This window comes from Rattus rattus, chromosome 5 (assembly GCF_011064425.1).
Source record: "Rattus rattus isolate New Zealand chromosome 5, Rrattus_CSIRO_v1, whole genome shotgun sequence".
NCBI lineage: Eukaryota > Metazoa > Chordata > Mammalia > Rodentia > Muridae > Rattus > Rattus rattus.
This window is the reverse complement of record NC_046158.1, coordinates 148,988,241-149,009,804: the sequence shown is the minus strand read 5'-3', so window position 1 is coordinate 149,009,804 and position 21,564 is coordinate 148,988,241. Positions and strand designations below refer to the sequence as shown.

Here is a 21,564-nt window from a genome sequence, read left to right as displayed (position 1 = left end):
CGTGGAGTCAAGGATCTCACCAGCTGAGGCATTTCCCTCGGACTATGTGGATTGTTTAGGCAAGTGAGTTAATAGCCAGTTAGGGTCTTAGGTTGGTTCTGGGATGGTATGAGCTGTGCCAAGCAGGATACAGGGTGGTCTTGTCCCTGCTGGCAAGGTCCTCTGAGCAGTACTCTACAGATGACTCAGGTCCTGAGACCGCACACATAACACGTTCACGGTCACCTAGCAGCGTGTGGGAGGGCTTGGTTCCAAGCCAGGCCATGGGTTTGTAGCCCACACTCACTCTGCGGCTTCCGAGACCACGATCATGCTTCAGTCCTGGGTAAAAGGCCAACGTTGCCCCGAGCTGCCTAACGCACTCAGCCAGAGGCCGCAGGGATCGATACAACTCAATTTCAGAAGACCAAGATGCCGGAACGAAACAATATTTACATTGTTGAATGCCACTAACCTCGGGCAAGCTAAGGAAGCACCAGTCCGTGGCCCAAATCCTGGCCACTGCTGGTTTCATAAATAAAGCTTGTGGGGTTAGGGCCTGTGCCGAAGGCTGAAGCCAGGGCTCACCCAGGCTGGGCAGCACAGTTGTTTAAACCTGGCCATTTTCTTGCTTACTTTTTAACCATCAACTTGACATAACCCAGAGACACCTGGGACCCTCACCTGAAGACCTGCCTCCATCAGACTGGTGTGGCCATGCCTGTGAGGAACGTCTTGAGTGAGGATTAATGCAGGAGGGCCAGCCCTGTCGGCATCACCATCCCTAGACGGGCGAGTCTGAGCAGTATAAAAAAGCCAGCAGAGACACTGCCAGCCAGTCGCAGCCCTAGTGGTTTCTGCTTCGGTTCCTACCCCGACTTTCCTCAGCGACCTGGGACGGATGGGTAAGCCCTTCCTTCCCTCAATTGCCTTGGGTTATAATGTTCACACGGCAACTGGGAGAAAACGAACATCAACGATGTGTAGATGAACTGCTGTGTCTGCAGCTCTCTGGCCCTTCCAGCTCAATGTATTTCCTAAGTAGTCTTTTTAATCAATAAAAATGTAGGTGTGCAGGTGTATGTGGCGGCCCGAAGGTCAGTCCTGTTGCCCAGGAGCCGGCTACTTTGTGTGCCTGTGTGTTTTTCTTTCAGAGGTAACGTTTCTTTGTGTAATCCGGCTCGCATTGAACTCCAGATGTACCTTCCTCTGCCTCCGGAGTGCTGGGACGAAAGGCGCGTGTCGCCACCTGCAGGCCCTACTTGGTGTTTCTTGAGATAGGGTTTTTCCACTGGCCTGGGCAGGGGCGCACCAAGTAGGCTAGGCTGACCAACAGTGAGCCTTTGGAATCTTCCTGACTCTGCCCTCACTGTCTGTCACTAGGCCCTGCTTTTTATGTGAGTTCTGGGAATCGAACTCAGGTCCTCGTGCCCCCCCCCATCCCCCGCGACCCCTTTTGAAAGTTTGACAAAACTCACAGAACCCTTCTACAGGAAGATAAAATAGCACAAATAAGCTAAAATAAAGCAACAGGAATCCAGAAGAAACCGATTACACCGAGACGGGGATTAAAAACAAAACCATTGAAAGGATCGTAGCTGCCAACGTGTTCCTCGGCGGTGAGTAAGCCGCCACCTAGTGGCGGGACTCGGAACAACGGATTCTTCCAGACAGGTTTTCACAAACCCACAACGATTGCCTTGGGCGACAAGTTCACACCATGTGCTCAAACTAGAAGGACAAACATTTCCTTTTCTCCTTTTCTTCTTTTTATCAATTCCACTAGGGACAAAAACCCGGGGCGGGGGGCAACTGATAATCAAATCTCACAGCCAGGTTGAAGAGTTTAACATCGATTTCTAAAGTTGGTTTTTGTTTTTTTTTTGAGACAAGATTTCTTGTAGCCCAGGCTAGCCTCTAACTCCCTATGTAGCTGAAGGTGACCATGAACTCCTGTTTCCATGCCCCCAAGTGCTGAGATTACAGGCATACACTACTGTGCCCCCCTACCATTTTTTACTTCCAACATTTTAAAAAATTACTTTGACTATTTTGCGTTTTGCTCGAATGCATGTCTGTGTGGCACACGTGTGCTGTGCTCACAGATCCCCAGGCCTGAAGTTACGTGGTGGAGGGACATCATATGCATGCTGTCATGTGCATGTTGCGGCTCAAACCTTGGGGCATCTGCAAGGGCAGTGCCCCTAAGTGCCATCACTCTGACCCTGTAAATATCTGTCTTCTAATTACATCCCAGTGTTTATAATTATTGTTTATTTACTAATTGATTGATTTAGTGTGTGTGTGTGTGTGTGTGTGTGTGTGTGTGTGTGTGTGTGTGTGTCTCAGAGGACAAGTTCTGGGAGCCAGCCTCTCTTTTTACCACAAAGGTCCTGAGGACTGAACTCATGTTATCAAGAAGTGAGTGAGCGTTTTCACCCACTGAGCCATCTCTCTAGCCCTAAATGTTTTTATTTTTTCTTTGCTTTTGTTTGTTTGGGTTCTTTTTTTGGACAGGGTTTCTCTGTGTAGACCAGGTTGTTCTCACAGAGATCCTTCTGCCTCTGCCTCCCAAGCGCTGGGACTAAAGATGTGCACCACCACCTCTTAGATAGAATTTTATTTCTTAAATGAGGTGTAGTGGGCAAAGCTCTTCAGTAGCCAGTGACTGCACCCCCCACCTCTGGCACCCCGGAGCAGGGTTTAAGAAACGTTGCTGGGCGCGTTTAAACCGATGGATCTTTCACAACTTTCTGCTAGGATGACCAGTGGCCTGGAATAAAGCATCAGATAGACCTGCGGCTGAAACACAGTACTGCCAACTTAAAGTTGTACAAGTGTCACGTGCAGATAGAAAACAAAACGAGGGGTTGGGGATTTAGCTCAGTGGTAGAGCGCTTGCCTAGCAAGCACAAGGCCCTGGGTTCGGTCCCCAGCTCTGAAAAAAAGAAAAAAGAAAAAAAAAAGAAAAAAAAAAAAAAAAAAAGCAAAACTAACATTTCACGAGGATGACACTCCTGGCACGCATTTCACCGGTTAGGAGAGACAACTTTCCGGCATCTAAAGATGCCACTAAGAGGAATGACTTCAACCAGGTAAGCCAAAATGGACCCTTGATGGTGTTGTGTGAGATTGGGTACTACTGTGTAGCCATGGTTAACTCTGATCTCTGTTTTCATCTTCCTTTGCAGCATATATCATATATTTTATTTCTCTTGTGTGTGTGTGTGTGTGTGTGTGTGTGTGTGTGTGTGTGTGAGAGAGAGAGAGAGAGAGAGAGAGAGAGAGAGAGAGAGAGCGCGCACTCGGAGGCCAGAGGCTGATGTCTTCCTCTGTCAGTTTCCTGATTAATTTACTGAGGCAGGGTCTCTCCATGAGCTTGACGCTTACCCATGTGGTTAGTCAACCTGCCCCAGGGATTTCCCAACCCCTCCTCCCAAGTCTGCAGTTACAGTCAGGCCACCATCCTTGTCCACAGCACAGCAAGTTCTTTAGCTAGCGAGCCATCTCCTTAGCCCCAGCGCTGGACTCTTAATCTTCCCGTTCCAGTTTGGAGGAAACAGAACGGTTTTCTAGACATAGTCCGTCCATCTCCAGCCAGCATCTGTGAAAATCTCCTACTGGGCCTTTAAAAATTTACTTTAGTCCGGCGTGGTGCCTCACACCTTTGGTCCCAGAACTTGGGAGGCAGAGACCAGCGGATCTGCACGGTGAGACCTTGTTTCCAAACAAAACAAAACAAGTTTTTACACGAGTGTGCACGCATGTGTACATACCAGCCCGTGGAGCTCAGGGCTCTGGATCTCTCAAAGCTACAGTCACAGGTGGCTTGTGTAAGCTGGGGGTTCTGGACCTTGGACCTCTAGAAGAACAGCGATTGCCCGTAACCACCGGGCCATCTCTCCAGCTCCTTTAACTAGCTTCCTTTTAAAAAAAGACTTATTTAGGTATGTGTTTTACCTATATTTTCTCTATATGGGTGTTTTGTCTGCATATACGCACACCACAAGAGGGTATTGTCAGAGATGGTTGTAAGCCTCCATGTAGATGCTGGAATCGAACTCAGGACTTCTGCAAGAGCAGCCAGCGCTCTCAACCTCTGAGCCATCTCTCCAGGTCCTCTAACTAGCTTTTCAAAGTAAGACAAAAGCATGGGAACCAAGATCATGTCCTCTGATGAAGACCACATAAGAAAGGGGAATTGTAAGATTCTGGCCAAATCTCCAAGAGAATTAAGCCGGCGCCAGGAGGAGGTTGCTGTTAGAGGAAATGTCAACAACTGAGTCTAGCAAGAAAGATGCCCCCTCTAGTTTTAAATCATACAAATATACAGGAAACTCAAAGTGGTTTTTTTTTTCTTCTTTCCTTTCTTTCTTCATGACAGGGTTTCTCTATGTAGCACAGGCTGTCCCGACACTTGCTCATTAGACCAGGCTGGCCTCAAACTCGGAGAAGCGCCTGCCTCTGCTTCCTGAGTGCTGGGATTAAAAGTGTGGGCCACTATTACCAGCTCAGGAAACTCAAAAGTTTAAAGACGGCTCCAGTAGCAAAGGGACACAAGCCTACACTAAAACAAAACCGGAAAAAGGCCTGTCTCTGGCCCCCTGCATGCATGTCCCTCAGCGCACCCCCTTCCGCAGGCAGCAAGCAGGAAGAGACTGATCCCTCCTAAGGCATGTAACCGGAAGGCAAGTCCCGAGTGGGAGGAGTTATGAGCCAGAGCTAGACCACCCCCCAGAAACCCTGGCGGGGGGGGGATATGCCACGAGATAACAGGTGTTCTGGGAAGCAGTCATAGCAGAGCTCTCATCCCCCGCTTGCTAAGAGCAGGATCTCCGTCAGTGCCAGGGCTCAGGTGACAGAGCCTATCAGAACGAGACTCGAGGAGCTCAGCCAATCCCCATCCCTTGGCCTGATCCTATGGCTGCCTGAGATTTACGGGGCCCTGGAGATGGTGTGTGAATGTCGGAGCTGAACCTGATGGTGTGGACTATGACTGCTGAAAGCATGAATGGCTCCAAATCTCCACCCCTCTCACGTCCCTGCCCTTGGCCATGGAACCTGGTGGTGGCCTTCCCCATGGCTGAGCTCCGTTCCATCCCTGACACCTGTGACTCGCTCTGGCTGCCCATGTGCTGCTTGTGAACGCCATGCCATCAGAGGCTTCCTTGGCCTTCCACACTGGGCTTGCCTGCTGGTGTGGTGATCATGATGAAGCCAAGCCTGGGCCAGCCACAGGCCTGAGAGGAGGATCAGGGACAGATGGAGCACGGCCTGGTCACTCAGGCCAGCACACAGCTGCCAAACCTGCAATTCTGCTGCTCCCCAGCAGGGGTCGGCAGACGCCCAGTCTTCTCACGTGCGGGGCCGATCTGAGCCAAGGTCAGTAGTAGCCCCTGCTGACCTCAGGCATGTGATTAATGTCCAGACATGGTTGTTACGAGGCACCGCTGTATCATTAGCTTACCGATACATAAGCCAAAAGAAACGCTATCCCATAATCTGAGCCTCTGGCTCTGCCGGCTGGGCTGTGTGTGTACACGTTTTTGCAGAGCTGAGCCCAGGGCCTCTCACATGCAGGCAAGTGTCGACACAGAGTCACGTCCTCAGCCCTTGCTGAATGCTTGGCAACCAAAGGGCACTATACTGAATGTGCCCGGGCATCATCTAAAAATTACCGAACTGTAATGCAGACGATTAATAAGAGCGCATTGTTTGTATCTATTTCACCGGACTACAGTCCCTCAACCCCACACTTTACAGTTACATAAAAACACACAGAAACCTATCAACCTGACAACTGCTCCAGCGTTCCCGGGGCAGTGAGGTCAAAGAGGAAGAGCGACCGCCTCAGCTCCTTTAAAATTGTTTCTTTGAGACAGGGTCTCAGGGAGCCCGGGCTGACTTTGCCCTCTGTATGCAGCTAAGGAAGACCTTGAACTCCTGATCCTCTGCCTCTGTCTCTCCTCTGAGTACGGAGGTAACACGCTGGGGACTGAACTTGGGGCTTCACACATGCTAGGTAGGAATTCCACCAACGGGGCCACATCCCCAACCTCTGATTTAAAATGGCGGCAACAACAACAACAATAACAATAACAGAGTGGTTTTTAAAAATGTAGTTTTTAGAGACAGGGTTTCCTACAACCCAGGTTAGCCTTGAACTTGGTAAGCGGCTGAGGATGCTCCTCCTGCCTCTACCTCTTTTTCTTTTAAAGATCAATTTTATATTATATATACTGTATCTGTCTTCAGACACACCAGAAGGGAGCATTGGATCCCATTACAGATGGTTGTGAGCCACCATGTAGTTGCTAGGATTTGAACTCAGGACCTCTGGAAGAGCAGTCTGTGCTCTTAACCGCTGAGCCATCTCTCCAGCCCCCCTGCCTCTACCTCGATGTAGATCATGCCTGGTTTATGTGGCACTGGGGATGGCATCCAGGGCTTATCACACGTCCAGGCCATGAATTAAAAATAATAATTTATATTTTAAAGATATTTTTATATTTATATTATATTATAAAATTTATATTTTTAAAAAATAGCTTTAAAAATATTTTTTTAAAAAATGAGATTAGGTACTCGCACAGCCCAGATCGGTCTAAAACTCCCCATCCTCTTGCCTCCACCTCGCCAGTGTTGCGTTTACAGTTGTGTGCCTTTAAAGTGGTGCTGAGGATGCGGCCCTGTGCATGCTGGGTAAGTGCTCTACCCACCAGGCCACAGCCCCAGCTCCTCCCCCTCTGCCGCCGCTGCGGGGGCCCGCGGGAGGCGCGGCGCTGCTTACCTGTGTGCGAGCGCAGGTGCACGGTGAGCTGGCTGGAGTTGCGGCTGGCGTAGGGACAGATCTGGCACTTGAAGGGTCGCTCGTCCGAGTGGATGCGCAGGTGTTTGTTGAGGCTGCTGCTGTCGGCCGCCGCGTAGTCGCACGTCTTGCACTTGTAGGGCTTGACGCCCGTGTGGCAGCGCATGTGCGTCTTCAGCTTGTCCTTCCGGCTGAAGCACTTCCCGCACACCTCGCACTTGTGGGGTTTGTCACCTTGGGTGCGCGCGCGAGCCGCGGCCAGGGAAACAAGATTGAGAGGTTAACATTTGCTTCCCAGCGCCTTGGAAGAGGACTAATCTGCAGCCCCCAGGGGTTGTTTAGAAACCTCACGGGCACGGGGCAGGGTGGTGGCTAAGCTGCATTGCTTATTAGAATTTTCAAACTCTTTTCTTCTAAGACGAATGGGAATTCCTTATTAATTAAAAGAACACAGCAACTAAATAAATAAACAGAAATATTTTGTTGTTTCCAGACGGATCCTGTAGCTCAGGCTGGCCTCAAACTTGCTATGTAACTCAGGCTGGCCTTAACTTCCCCGCCTCCAGTTCCGGAGTGCTGGTTAGAGGCGTGCCTCACCACCCCAGCCTTTAAAATAACGTCGCAGCCTTTCTGCTCACTTTCTTTCTGGCTTGGATGTTATTTCTGCCGCCAATACTCCATGTTCCCTAAACCTTAGGGTGTCTGGTGTAAATGTTCTGTCCACCAATCTCAACTTCTATGATCTAATTAATTTTGATTTTTTTTTCCTTTTTCAGAAAGACAGGATCTCACCATGTAGCCCTGGCGATGTACCGCCCGAGCCACGCCCCGAGCCACGCCCCCAGCCCCTCACATCCATTTAGACACTTCACTCTTTCAATGTCCTGTCTGAAGATTGTTTTGTTTCATATTCTTTATAAAGTTAGGACTAGCTGGTGGAGAGATGGCTCAGCGGTTAAGAGCACCGACTGCTCTTCCTGAGGTCGTGAGTTCAATTCCCAGCAACCACATAGTGGCTCACAACCATCTGCAATGGGATCTGATGCCCTCTTCTGGTGTGTCTGAAGACGGCTACAGTGTAATTTTTTTTATTTATTTATTTATTTATTTATTTATTTATTTAAAGAATATATCTGACAGAGGCAGACAGATCTCTGAGTTGCAAACCAGCCTGGTCTTGTACACAGCAAGTTCCAGGACAGCCAGAGCTACAGAGAAAGCCTATCACAGCCAACCAAACCAAACAAAAAAAAAAAACCAAGGATACATAATTTTATGAGCTGGGGATATAACTCAGTGGGTAGAGCACTTGTGGGTTTGACCCTCAACATCGCAAAATAAAATCATTTTACTGAAATTGTTAGCAGCCAGATTACAGATTCCCGGCTGGGTCGTCTCTCAGCACTACCAGCTGCCTGGCGTTCCCTATGCCTATGGCCTTGTCTGTTCGCCCAGCGAGGATTCCCTGCTGGTCCTGCTGACTGGTTTTCAGTGGCTCTGCTGGTGAGGAACCACTTGGGTGCCTCCCTGCCACCAACCCGTGGGTAATAATTGACCCTCCTTAAAGTGGCCAGTAGAGGCACCCTCGGGCCCATGGTCCCGCTGGGCAGCGGTGTCCTCAGATGTATAGACGAAATCTAAGGTTGTTGTACCGTGCGAGGGTTCACCTTTACGGTCGACTTAGGAGAAACTAGTAGGCACACCCCTGAGGCTGTCATGTATAGAGCAGTTTAACTGAGAGGAACCCTGACTAAGTATGGCACCATGTGAGGGGCTGGGGTCCTCACCTAAATAAACAGGAAGAAATCGGGCTGAGCACAGCATCCACTGCTCTCTGCTTCCTGACTGTGGTTGCCATGTGACCAGCAGCCCTGCCTCCTGCCGCCATGGGCTGTATCCCCAAGCCATGAGCCCAAACAAATCAGCTTTCCTCCCTCCCTCCCTCCCTCCCTCCCCCCTCCCTCCCTCCTCCCTCTCTCCCATGGCATTGGTTGGATGTCTCTAACATCATTAAATGAATATATATATATATATATATCTTCATTTATATTCTAATCTAGTTTCCCCAACTGTCATGAGCAATGAGTATACTTTAATTAATGGGCCTATAGGGGGGAGAGTGACTGCTTGCTTACGGAAGTTAATATTTGAGTAAGTAGCACGAATCCATGTGACCTGACGGGGTGAGTTCTAGCGGACAGGAGTGGTGACCCCGCTGCCACAGCCGATGAAACACGAGGGGACCCGTCATCCCTCACTTCTGCGCACTTCCCCTTCAAATTTACACCCCGTGTCACGTGACCAGGTACCTCTCAGACTTCCTCTGAAGTTGCCCATCCGCAATTCTCTCTCTATGCAAAGTATCTGGAGCCCGTGACAACTCGAAAGCTGGTCTCTGTACCTACAGGGCCGGCCTCTGTGCATCCGACCGGCTGCGGGTCGGATGATATTTGAAGCATAAGCGATAACCGTACAGAGAGGACCGAGCAGGGGCTCTCTGTGTGGGGTTGGCATTCTGGTGGGAAGGGTCAGCCGTGGGCAGAGTTGTGAGGTGTCTGGGAGGACGAATGTGGGCACTGTGCAGACACTGCTTCATCTTCTCTAAGGATGTGAACATCTTTAGTTTCTGGCATCTTTAGGGAGAGGGGGTGTGAGCATTTTGTCTAAGCTCCGCCCCTCAGTTACCTGGCAACAGCCAGGTGTGCCTGACTCCCTATAAAAGGGGCTGCTTTCCCCCTCCTCTCTCTCTTGCTCTTCCCTTCCTGCTCCCACTCTCTCCTCATCCTCTTCCCCCACTTCCCTCCACATGCTCATGGCTGGCTTCTACTTCTCTACTCTCTCTCTCTCTGCTTTTCTCTGCCTCTACTGCCCTCTTAACTCCCCTCCCCATGCCCTGAATAAACTCTATTCTATACTATACTGCCGTGTGGCTGGTCTCTCCGGGAGGCACCCTCTTCCCCCAGACCTGACAACATAGAACATATCCCCCTCTCTTTATCTTTTTATAAACACATCAGGGTGGGTGGGGGTTCCCTGAGAGCAATCCCCTGAGGATCTAAAAAGGAAGACTATATGAAGGAAATGAAAATAGCCCAATCTTCATTTCCCCTTTTCTATGCATTCATGTGCCTCTCTCCTTTAAAAGTTTGATTACCCTAAAAATGTGTGTGTGTGTGTGTGTGTGTGTGTGTGTGTGTTTTGTGTGTGCTCACTCACACTTGAGCAGGTGGGTCACAAAGGTCGGAGAACAATGTTCTAAAATCAGTTCTCTCCTTCTACCCTGTAGGCCCCTGGGCTCGAACTCATGTCATCAGGCTTGGTGGCAAGCTCCTTTGGCTGCTGAGCCATCTTTCTAGCCCTTTCTTCTGTTCTAAAATAAGCCACATTATGCTCCCCTTTTGATACTACAAATAGTATATGCCTCCTTTGCATCACAGGTAAAGAAAGCAGATGCATGGAAACTACTCTTCCTGACCCCCACGAGGCAAGGTATGAAGAGTCAGAAGCAAGCCTAGGCTATACAGTGAGTTCTAGTCTAGCCTGAGCTACACAGTGAGCTCTTTTCTAAAACAAACAACCAACATCAACAACAAATCAAATAGAACCAACCAGAACAAAGCATGTTCTGCTTTGGTCCCAGCACTGAAAAAAACAAATCAATCTCAATCGCGCTCTCTCTCTCTCTCTCTCTCTCTCTCAACGTGATTTGCAGACACAGACGTTTACCTCATCTCCAGCATGGAAGCCATCTGCATCTGATGCTAATGAACTACACAGGGCAGATCAGTTCTCACGTGGCGGCGTGGCAGTTCCCTGCCTTCTGGCTGAGCGCTTACTTACCCACTGCTGGGTTTTTATTGCCTTAGAGATGTTTCGGCCCAAATCACACATACAAACAGTATCTAAATTCGCCTTGCACCCACGCTCCTTTGCTCTCTGTGAGGCTTGGGCCTTGTCTCATGTCCCACATCTCTAGGTTCCCGCTCCTCACTGGCTGGGCGTTCAGGGTAGCCTAGCTAATGTCCTGCCGCTCACCGGTGTGGATCTTCAGGTGCCGCTCCATGTCCTTCATGCCGTAGGCCGTCTTGAACTGGCAACCTGGAAAATCCAAGGGAAGGCGATGTTCAGAGGGAACCGAGGTGGCAGAGACTTCCCTCACGTGGAGACAGCTAGCAACACAGACACGATGCCCTGTGCCCGACACAGGACGGCATCGCTCTGGTACAACCTCAAAAACCATACGGTGCCAGCAGAGGGACGTATGGACTCACACTTAAACAATGAGACAGACGAATGTTTACAGGAGACTTGGGAGAAGCAGGGTACGGGGGGCTGGCACGGCAGTTAGAACACTGGCTGCTCCTCCATAGCACCCAGGTCCTGTTACCAGCACCCACTCAGAGGCTCACAACCAACCACCTATGACTCTAATGCTGGGCACTGATGCCCTCTTCTAACCCAGTGGGCACCAGACACACTCAGGGCGTAGGCTGTGTGCAGGCAAAGCATTCATAAACGGTCAGAGAAGAACAGAAGAACTGTCACACACACCAGGCATGCTGGCTCTGATTCCGACACCTGGAAGCCGTGCAGGACAATCATGAGTTCAGAGCCCACCAGAGCTAGATAGTGAATTCTGGGTCTGCTTGGTCTGTGCGGTCAGCCCTCAGTCTCCCCACTACTAAAACTAGTCCTAAGAAGAACCCTTTTCTGCACATGCGATGGGTGGCTCCCCCTTTACCTGGATAGCAGCAGCCGAGTTTCTTCTGAGCAGGGGGTGCTGTGGGTTTTTTGGTGCGTGTCTTGGTGGGGAGAGCGATCACGGTGGCTGTCTGGTCGTCGGTGCTTTCCGTGGGCAGGTAAGTTTGGTAGCCATGTTCAAAGACGAATTCGGGAGCTGCAACTGAAGAGCACAGTGCTTGTGAATTTCCACAGACAGACAGACATAATTCACTCCAGCTCATGAGGCACAAGGGAACCTCTGTGAGAACTTCCTTTCTCATCTGAAAATCAAGTGCCTGAGCTGGAGAAATGGCTCGACAGTTAAGATGGCCCTGTGTGGTGTGTGTGTGTGTGTGTGTGTGTGTGTATGGTGTATGTATGGTGTGGTGGTGTGTATGTGTGGTTGGTGTGTGTGTGTGTGGTGTGGTGGTGTGTATGTGTGGTGGTGTGTGTGTGTGGTTGGTGTGTGTGTGTGTGTGTTGGTGTATGTGTGTGTGCATGTGTGTGTGTGCATGTGTGTGTGCGTGTGTGTGTGTGTGTGTGGTGTGGTGTGTGTGTACCTGTGTGTCTGCAGAGGCCAGAGGACATTGCTAAGAGTTGCAGTGTGCTGGGGTCCAAACTCCTGCCCTCATGATTTAGCAGCAAGTACCCTTAAGAGCTGAGCCATCTCCCAAGCCCTGGCTTCAGATCTCTTGGCAGTAAATGTCCTTAAAGCTGAGCTCAGACAGACATTGTTATCTGTAGGCGGATGTACAAGGCACTTTCCTAAGGGTCTCAGACTTCTCTCAAACCTCTCCTGAGTATGACGAAGGCATCCCTGGAGTCTTGCTGAGATTTGGAGGTGAAAGGAAACGAAAAAAAAAAAAAAAAATAAACACAAGCCAAACCATGAAATAAGATATCATTATAAAAAAAAAAGACAGAAGTAGCCTTGAATTTTTTGCATATATGTAATTATATATTATGTATGCAATATTTATCTATATAATATGTACATGCATGTCCTATAGAATATAGTATACATATTACACATAGTTATATATTTATATACTATAAACATATATTATATATGATGTTTATATTAGTGCTCACTTTGTGAACTCTGTCCTTAGTTTAGGGCTTGCAAAGGTCTGGTCTCCTTTACTGAGACCGCGCTTGCTATGGGAGGCCTAGTTCCAAATGAGAGTGGATGCAATCTGTGTTCATTAGGAACAGGCAAGGCGGAGCGACAGGGGATGGTCTTGAGCGCCATCTCTGCCTGCTCCAAGCCTCGGACCTCACACGGGCAGCAGCCACGCTCCCAGTCTTTTAAATCACCCAGACCTGCTGTTCCGCCTGGGCTCTGCTCTGCCAAAGCAGTCTTCAGCACAGGTCATTTCCCTCCAAAACCACAGACCCAGCTGAGAAGACGGCGGCAGAATCCTCCACCCCAGAACCCACCCAGGTCACTGACGATGAAGCCCAAGGAACTGTCACAGCAAGGAGGGGTCTAAGGAGATGTCCCGACCCCAGAGCAGTGTGGTGTCCTGAACCCTCCTTCTTAAAGAAGACTTATTTATACTCTCTGCATATGAGTGTTTGGCCCGAACGTGTGTCTGTCTGGGTATCATGTGCATGCTTGGCACTCTTGTGGGTCAGAAGAAGGCATTGGATCCCTTGGGATGGAAAATTACAGATGGCTGTGAACCACCACGTGGGTGCTGAGACTTGAACTATGATCCTCTGTAAGGGCAGAAAGGGCTCTTAACCACTGAGCCATCCCTCCAGCCCCTTACATGTTGGTTTTAACATGTGGTTTCCTCCTCCTCCTCCTCCTCTTCTTCCTCTTCTTCCTCTTCTTCCTCCTCCTCCTCCTCCTCCTCGTTCTCCAGAGTCTTTTCTTGAAGGGCAGCTGCCCTGGCTTGATTTTTGTCTTTAAATTGCATCAAACTCCCCGCCCTCACCTCTGGTGCCCACCCTCACCTCTGGTGCCCACAGCATCCCATTCTGGGTTCCTCCCGGGGAAAGACCTGTAACCCACATAGAGCCCACATGAACCCCTTTAAAATTAATCGTGAGAGCGGATGGAGAGGTGGCCCCGTGATTAAGAGCCCTGGCTGTTCTCGCCGAGGACCTGGTTTGGTGCTCATCAACCATGAGGCAGCTCACAACCATCCGTAACTCTAGGGGTGCGCACACGGTCTAAACCCACACAGGCACACACACGCGCACATGAACGAATGAGAAACAAGACTGTGCACCTAGGAATCACCCATCGCCATCCACCTGAACAGAGAACATCCTGTGTATTGGATGGATGCATCACCTGTCCGTTAGAAAGCCAGTAGCCAATGGCTTAGGGAGGAAAGAGAGGTGGGACATCTGGGAGGGGAGAATTGTGGGAGAAAAGGCAGGAGGGTCACGGAAGAGGTGACGAGAGGGACGTAGGGTACCTGAGCACAGGTATCATGGGGCAGAACGTCGGTTAAAATAATTGGGTTATTTTGGCTATGATCTATTCAGAATAGAGCCTAGCTATATGGCCGAGGTCTCTGTAAATGTGTTTTGAGTCTGAGTCTTATTTCTGGGGGCATGGGGCTGGCAGGAAGAACCAGGTTTAACGACAGCATGCATCACTTCAGATTCTTCCTCTTATCACGCTTCTTAAACGCACACCCTGATCCCTGGCTCGCCCAGGAGTGCCCACCTGCACCTTCCTAGCATTCCTCGGGACTGTCACTGACTCACGTCAGACGGCACCTGACTTCTGATGGCTTTCAGTGAGCAAACCCAGCCTCCACCGTCCTCAGTGGGAAAACGTCCTGAGATGTCCGACGGCTTAAAATCAGCTGCCGGGTTCTGACAGCCACTGTTCCCTCGTCAAGACCAGTCTCTTCGGGCGGCTCACCGGACCGTGCGTTCCAGCCCACAGGAGCATGTGTGGGGACCAGTCCTAGCTGGCAGTAGTGGAGCCCTTAGGACTCATGACCATGGCAGATTCTCAGCCTGAATCCCAGACCTACTGAATGAGACATTTGCGGGAGTCTCCATGGATCTGGGTTCTAAAAAGCATTCAAATGACACCTACTGGGTATGAAAGCCACTGCTTGGAACAACCTCTTCCACCCGTCTGGGTATACACCGCGACTTCTGCACCAGCTCCTGCCTCCAGGTTCCTCTGCTTGAGTTCCTGTCCTGTCGTCCTTCTGTGATGAACATTGATGTGGAAGTGAAAGCCAAATAAACCTGTTACTCCCTGAGTTGCTTTGGTCATGGTGTTTTGTGATGGCAGAATTAGGAACCCCAAGATAAATCAGTACTACGATAGTGGGTACTGCTGTGACAGACCTGACTGTGTTTTTGGGGAGAAATGTGAAAGAACTTTGGAGCTTTGGCCTAGAAAAGCCATCAGTGTTGAGCTCGGTGAGCTTTCTGTGGAAACTTGGAGGATACTGTTCAGAGCCGTGCAGATGGTGGAGGCCTGGCTCGTGACGTCTCACAGGGAAGCAAAGACTCTAGCAGGCCATTTGTGTGAAGAATCTGTGGTCTCTGGTCAGCTGGGGCTGAAGAATCAGCTGTGATCAACAAGAGACCAGAACCACGAGAGTGAAACCTGGCTTTGCCGGGATAGCAGCTGCTGGTCGCTGGTGATTAACAAGTAGCCAGCATCATTGAGGTAACCTCTTCTGGGCCGTGTTTGTTGAAAGTCAGCACAGGGAAGCTGTGCTCCAGACAGGGCCAAGGTTGTACTCCGTGTTGGCAGCTGGACTTGGTTGTGGAAGAGTCACCAGAGGGTCCTTGTTCTGAAGGTAGAAAGGGCTCATGGAGAGCAGCTGAGGCCTGGCACTGTCTGGCCGGGCTGGATTCCCTGAAGAGGCTCCAGGAGAGGTTCCAGCTGAAAGTGCAGCCCAGATGCTGCAAGGGCCCCAGCAGTTCTGGAGATGCCATTGCCGTGGGATGACTACCAAGACCAGCAGCAATGGAGTGGAGCCGGTCGGAGCCTGCAAGACAAGCTGCGTGTGCTGCGGAGGGCGGAACTGGAGAAGCACCCGGAACCCCGGGGAGAGGTCAGATCGTGAGTGAACCCCAGATTACTGAACGCCGAGTAGCTGACGCCGTGGGAGTTTGGTTTTGCTGGGTTCTGATTGTGACTGGTTCTTCCCTCCTAAAGTTATCAACTGAGCTTTGATTTTTACAGGAGCCCACAGCTGAAAGACGTAACTTTTAAAAGCAACTTGGGATTTTTTTTTTTTTAAATGAAACTGGTCATTTTAAAGAGACTGGACGGAACATTTGTTGTGTTTGAATGTATAAGGACTACAGGAGTTTTAAAGTTATTTATGTTTAATATTGTGATATTAATATTAGCGTGTCATCTTGGGGATCAGTGGTAAATGACAGGTTCTAACTGAAAAGTGATGTCGTCAAGCTGACAAGGGGTCAACTGTGCTGGCAAGTTTTGTGTCAGCTTGAGACAAGCTAGGGTCATCAGAGGAAGGAGCCTCAACTGAGAAGATGTTTCCATTTAAGACTGGGCTATAGGCAAGCCTGTTGGGCATTTCCCTAATTTCAGAATGATGGGACAGGGCCCCGCTCATCCTAGGTCCTATAACAGTGGCTCTCAACACTGCGACCCTTTGATACGTGGCCTCACGTTGTGGTGACCCCCGACCATAAGATTATTTTCACTGCTACTTCATAACTGTAACTTTGCCAGTTATGAATAGCAAATGTAAATATGTGTTTGCTGGTGGTCTTAGGTGATCCCTGTAAATGCTGTTCAATCCCCAAAGGGGTCGTGACCCACGGGTTGAGAATCGCTGTTCTATAAGAAAGCAGGCTGAGCAAGCCATGGAGAGCAAGCCAGTAAGCAGCACCCCTCCATGGCCTCTGCATCAGCTCCTGCCTCCAGGTTCCTGCCCTGCTTGAGTTCCTGTCCTGACTTCCTTTGAGGATAAACTGTGATGTGGAAGTGTAAGCCCAAGCAATCCTTTCCTCTCCAAGTTGCTTTGGTCGTGGTGTTTCATTGCAATAGTGACCCTAACTACGACACTGGCCTCAGTTTCCTTTCCTGTCAATGGGATCACCTCTATGTGTACCCCATAAAGTCAACCAAGCTGAAGGAACAACTGTGGTGGCTGTGGGTTGACCAGTACTCCAGCCACTAAAGTCGGCCTGAGCTGGACTTGAAACCATGCACTGACCTCTCAACTGTCACCATGCTCAGGATCAAAAGGGGTCACAGTGCCCATTTGTGGGACTGAGGATTTCCCTGATTCATGGGATTCAAACCAGGTTGGTGGGGCTTTCTAACGTGACCTTCCACTTTCGGTCCCACAGCTGTCCTAATGGGGAGGCTCCCGTGGTGGTGGAAAAGCCCCCAGGGTGGGGATGAGTAGGGCAGTGTGTGTGCAGCCTCTCCAGGCCAGCTCATGCGATGCCTACGACCCTCTTGAAAGGCAAGCGTGGGTCTCAGAGTCGGGCTTCTTTGAAGTGCCTCCCATCCCTCTCAGGAGCATCCCAGTGGGAGACATGGTGATGTGATAGCTATGACGTTAGAGTATCTTCTCTCTCTTTCCAGAGGCCACCCATTTTCTACGGCCATTGCTGCTCTGAACGATGAGGTGGGGTGGGGAGGGGAAGGCCAGGCACCAGCTGGGGTCATTCTGGGGATAGTGCTAGTCACCTGGGATCACTGAGTCACCTTCAGGCAGAAACATAGGAAAAGAGTGAGCGGTGAGGAGTAAGGCCTCACCTCCCCGATCTCAGTTTCTTTGTCTTTATTTATGTGGGCGCTATAGCCCGTATGGAGAGGTCAGAGGTCAGCTTGTGGGAATTTGTTTTCTCCTTCAACCATGTGGATCCTCCACAGGATTGAGTTAAGGTTGTCAGGCTTTATACGGCAGGGTGCCTTTCCCTACAGGGCATTTTGCTGGCCCTGGCCTCAGTTTCTCCATCTGGGAAATGGGGCTTTTCCCTTCCCTGTCTCTGGGGTGGCTGTGAGGGTTAGAGATGAGGTGTGGAAGGCTGCTAGCGCAGTCATCACTTTCCATAGGGCTGCCTGAGAGAAGGCCTGGCTCCATCAAGGGCAGTATCAGACATGGAGTCATCAGGAGCTATGGTCTTGAGGCCTCGGGCCAAGTGCCAGAGACTTGGGTCCCCTGGGGGGTTATCACACTGGTGTTGGAATCTCTGCCCCAGAAATCCTGATTCCTTCTGAGGTGCTTCCTGGGTGCTGGTATCTAATAAGTTCCCCAAGGACTCTGATCTACAAGTGGATCTCAGAACTGGCAGTTAAGTCCAAACTGGTGGCGGGGTGGTCAGTGTGGAGTCCAGAGACTGTGGCCGAGAAAGGCAAGCAGGATTCTGCCTATTTGGTTGTCTGGAGAGGGGCAGCTAAGTCAGGCAGACACTTGAGGTTAGCAATGTTCGACTCTGCACCTTGTACGGCTCACGGACCTCCGCAACCATTCCTGCTCTCTGGTGGACGATTACAGAGTTCCTGTGGCAGCCCAGTCATGAAGAGATCTGGCTGTGGTCAGAGCCGTCAGACTGTGGTGGGATACGAGACTTAGGGTCTCCGGGGCTAAGACATTACATCTACACCATTCCTGAACTGGGTGCCAAGAGGATCCCAGGGCTGGCTGTTGTGCAAACCCACAGGGCACCCGCAGGCAGAGAGGAGGTGAAGAGAAACCTGCTATTTGGTTGTGGGGTCAGCTTCCTATGGGTGGGACATTTAAGCTCTTTGGACTCAACAAGTAACAAATTCTCCTACCAGAGGTCACTGTCACTGTTGGTGCTGGGTATGCAGAGTCTAGGATTGTAACCTTGACTTTTTGAGGCAGACATGGGTAGACCTGGACTCCGCTTCTCTAGTGATCATTTCATCAGGGGAAATAACCTGGTCTGAGGAAGCATGCGTGTGCATGTGTGTGCATGTATATGTATGTGTGCATGTGTGTATGTGTGCATGTGTGTGTATCCATGCATGTGTGTATGTGTACATGTGTGTATCTGTGTGTGTGTAGGTATGAATGTGTGCATGTATATATATGTGTGCATGTGTGTAGGTGTACATGTGTGTGTATCCATGCATGCATGTGTATCTGTGTACATGTGTGTATCTCTGTGTGTGTGTGTGTGTGTGTGTGTGTGTGTGTGTGTGTGTGTGTAATGCTCTTTGAGAGAATGCCTCCAAGCTAAGCTCAGAAAGCTCAGATATAAGCATAAGCGTTAGCTAAGTCCCCGGCAGAGGACCTCCTGCCAGGGCACTAGGGTGCTAAGAAATGGGGTTCACTGGAGAAACCGCAAGGAGTTCACCCTGCTGCAGAAGCGTATGCATGTGCTAGGGAAGCCAGAGCCTGTGTGTGCAGACTGTCACTTGTCAACAGGTAGCACCAGGCAGGCAAAGCTGGGAAAGGCATTTCCAGCAGAGGGCGCAGATGAACGGGGGCAGAAGTCAGAGTTGCAAAGGCCTCTGGCAGTATAAAAGCCCAGAGCCTCCACGAGGTGGAGTCCCCCACAATTTGGGTTTTTCAACTCTTCCTGGGGCTCTGTGTTTTGAGGTCAGGAGGTCAAAATCTCTTCAGGGAGATGCCCTTGAGGAGACAGGACAAAGCACTCAGTTGAGGGCAGCCCTGGATCTGTGGGGTCTTCCTGGTCATGCCTCTCCCCACAGGCAGTTTCTCCTTGTCTAGCTGAGATACAAACAGGTCATAGCACGTCTCTGGGGGCCACCTCCAGGTGACTTCCTGTCTCTCCATTTTCTTGATCACTTCCTTGAAAATTTATTTGCGTGTACTAAAAGCTACCCCAAAAACTATCTGTGCATATATGTCGGGAGCATAAAAAATACTCGTGAAATTCCACCATGGCACCAAATGTGTGTGTGGATGCCTCAGTGTACGATGTGTGCCGTGTTTGTGCAATGCCTTCGGAAAGCCAGAGGGAGGCTATGGATCCCCTGGAACTAGGTTCAGACAATTGTGAGCCACCGTGTGGGTGCTGGCATTGAACTCAGGTCCTCTGCAAGAGCAGCCAGTGCTCTTAACCACCCAGCTATCTCTCCAGCCCTTATGCCCCAAGTTTTAAACAGAACACGAATAGTTTATAAAGTGGAAGCTGGTTACTCCTCAGCTTGAGTGGATCGAGCTGGTAACTGTTCTCTGAGAGTAAGCTAGAAGCCTGTAGACTTGGCCAGGCTTATTAGTGTATTTTTGTTTAGCCAGTGAACTCTCAAAAATTTGATCATTTGGGCTGTTGAGATGGTTCAGCTGGTAAAGATGCCTGCGGTCAAGCCTGATGACCCGAGTTCAATCCCCGAGACTCACATGGTGGAGAGAACCATAGTGTCCTCTTGCCTCTGCGTGTGTGATATAACATTCATGTTGGGGCATATGCTGGGCAGACATAAAGAACATCCGCTTTGTGTATGATTTTCTCACTTTACCACAGTCCCTGCTTTGCCCTAATAACCCCCCTAGGCGTTCATTGATTTCGCTTCCTGTTCTGGAAGCTTTTATCAACATTGTTAACCTGAGTACACACCTGTCCTGCTGTTCACACGGACCTGGTCGCCTTTCTGAGGCTCAGGTACTGTGGGCATGGCTGGCATAGTTTATCGGTCTCTCTCCTAATGGTTACATATCACACCCTGACTTTCTGCTCTGTCTACACTGTAAGGAACAGCTTTCACTCGCTCTCGTGTTTTACAGGATACTTAGAAACAGACTTGTTAGAGGTATTTAAGTATATTTTATCACTTACTTCTTTCATATTTATTTGTGTGTGTATGCATGTGCTGGTGCACATGTATGTGCATGCGTGCATGCACACACACACACACACACACACACACACACACACACACACACAGTACGTGGAGGTTGGGACTGGGGTCTTCCCTTTTGCCAAGATCAAATGTAAGTCATCATGCTTGTTGGCAGGCACCTTTACCCTCTGAGCCGTCTCTTCTAACTAGCATTCCAGTAAATTTTGAGACTTGAGACTTTAAATTTAAGAATTAAAATGTAAAAGATATCACAAAATGGTCCAGGGCATAGGGGTTTTCATATGCAGAACACATATGCCTAGTGGGTTTTTTTTTTTAAGATTTATTTATTTTATGTATATAATTAGCTGTCTTCAGACACACCAGAACGGGACATCGATCCCATCACAGATGGTTGTGAACCACCATGTGGTTGCTGGGAATTGAACTCAGGACCTCTGGAAGAACAGCCAGTGCTCTTAACCACTGAGCCACCTCTCCAGCCCATATGCCTAGTTTTAATCTGCCTTGTTCTTATCCTGTGCCGCCCACCATGTGCTCAGCACACCCTTGTATGTTATCTGCTGGGTTTTTTTTTGTTGTTTTTTTTTGTTTGTTTGTTTGTTTTTCTATTCTTTTTTCGGAGCTGGGGACCGAACCCAGGGCATTGCGCTTGCTAGGCAAGCGCTCTACCACTGAGCCAAATCCCCAAGCCCTATCTGCTGTTTTTTAATGACTCTTCCACTCGCTTCTTTTCTTCCACTTTTGTTGGTTTTTAGATGTTCTTTATATAGGAAGGATGCTTATATTCCTGAGCTACAAACTCTTTCTTAGCATGCTCATCTTTAGACTTGTTTTTTTCTGGAGAGAAAGTCACCTCAATTGCAGTCACATTTATGATTCTCTTCCTCTGGGGAGGGTAGTCCAATCAAGAAGGATTGTACCATCTAAGACCTACAGCACCCACCATATCGGAGACCTGTACTTTACATTTTTAAAGCTGCCGTCTGTTCATTTTATGCAGGTTATATAGGTGTTAAGTGTGTGTAGGTATGTGTATCTGTCACTGTGTGGATAACATGCACTCTGGAACGTAAAAGATTTACTTTACTTTTATTTATGCATACCCACGTGTCAGTGTGTGTGTAGGCACACGTGTGTGCAGATGCCCTCAAAGTCTGGGAGAGGGGATTGGATTCCCCAGGAGCTGGAGTTACAGGCGTTTGTAAGCAGCCCATAGTGGGCGATCTGTGAAAGCAGCCAGCAGCCCTAACCACTGAGGCATCTCTCCAGCCCCAGACCC

General features: G+C 49.6%; 1 protein-coding gene across 1 annotated transcript in view; it reads right to left on the bottom strand.

The window, feature by feature from the left end:
* The window catches only part of Zfp64 (ZFP64 zinc finger protein), a 59,324-nt gene that overhangs the window by 34,621 nt on the left and 3,139 nt on the right, over window positions 1–21,564 (bottom strand). The window contains 3 exon segments of the mRNA XM_032904733.1: window positions 6,770–7,021; window positions 10,823–10,885; window positions 11,529–11,690. Of these exon segments, the coding sequence (XP_032760624.1) occupies window positions 6,770–7,021; window positions 10,823–10,885; window positions 11,529–11,690 (477 nt within the window).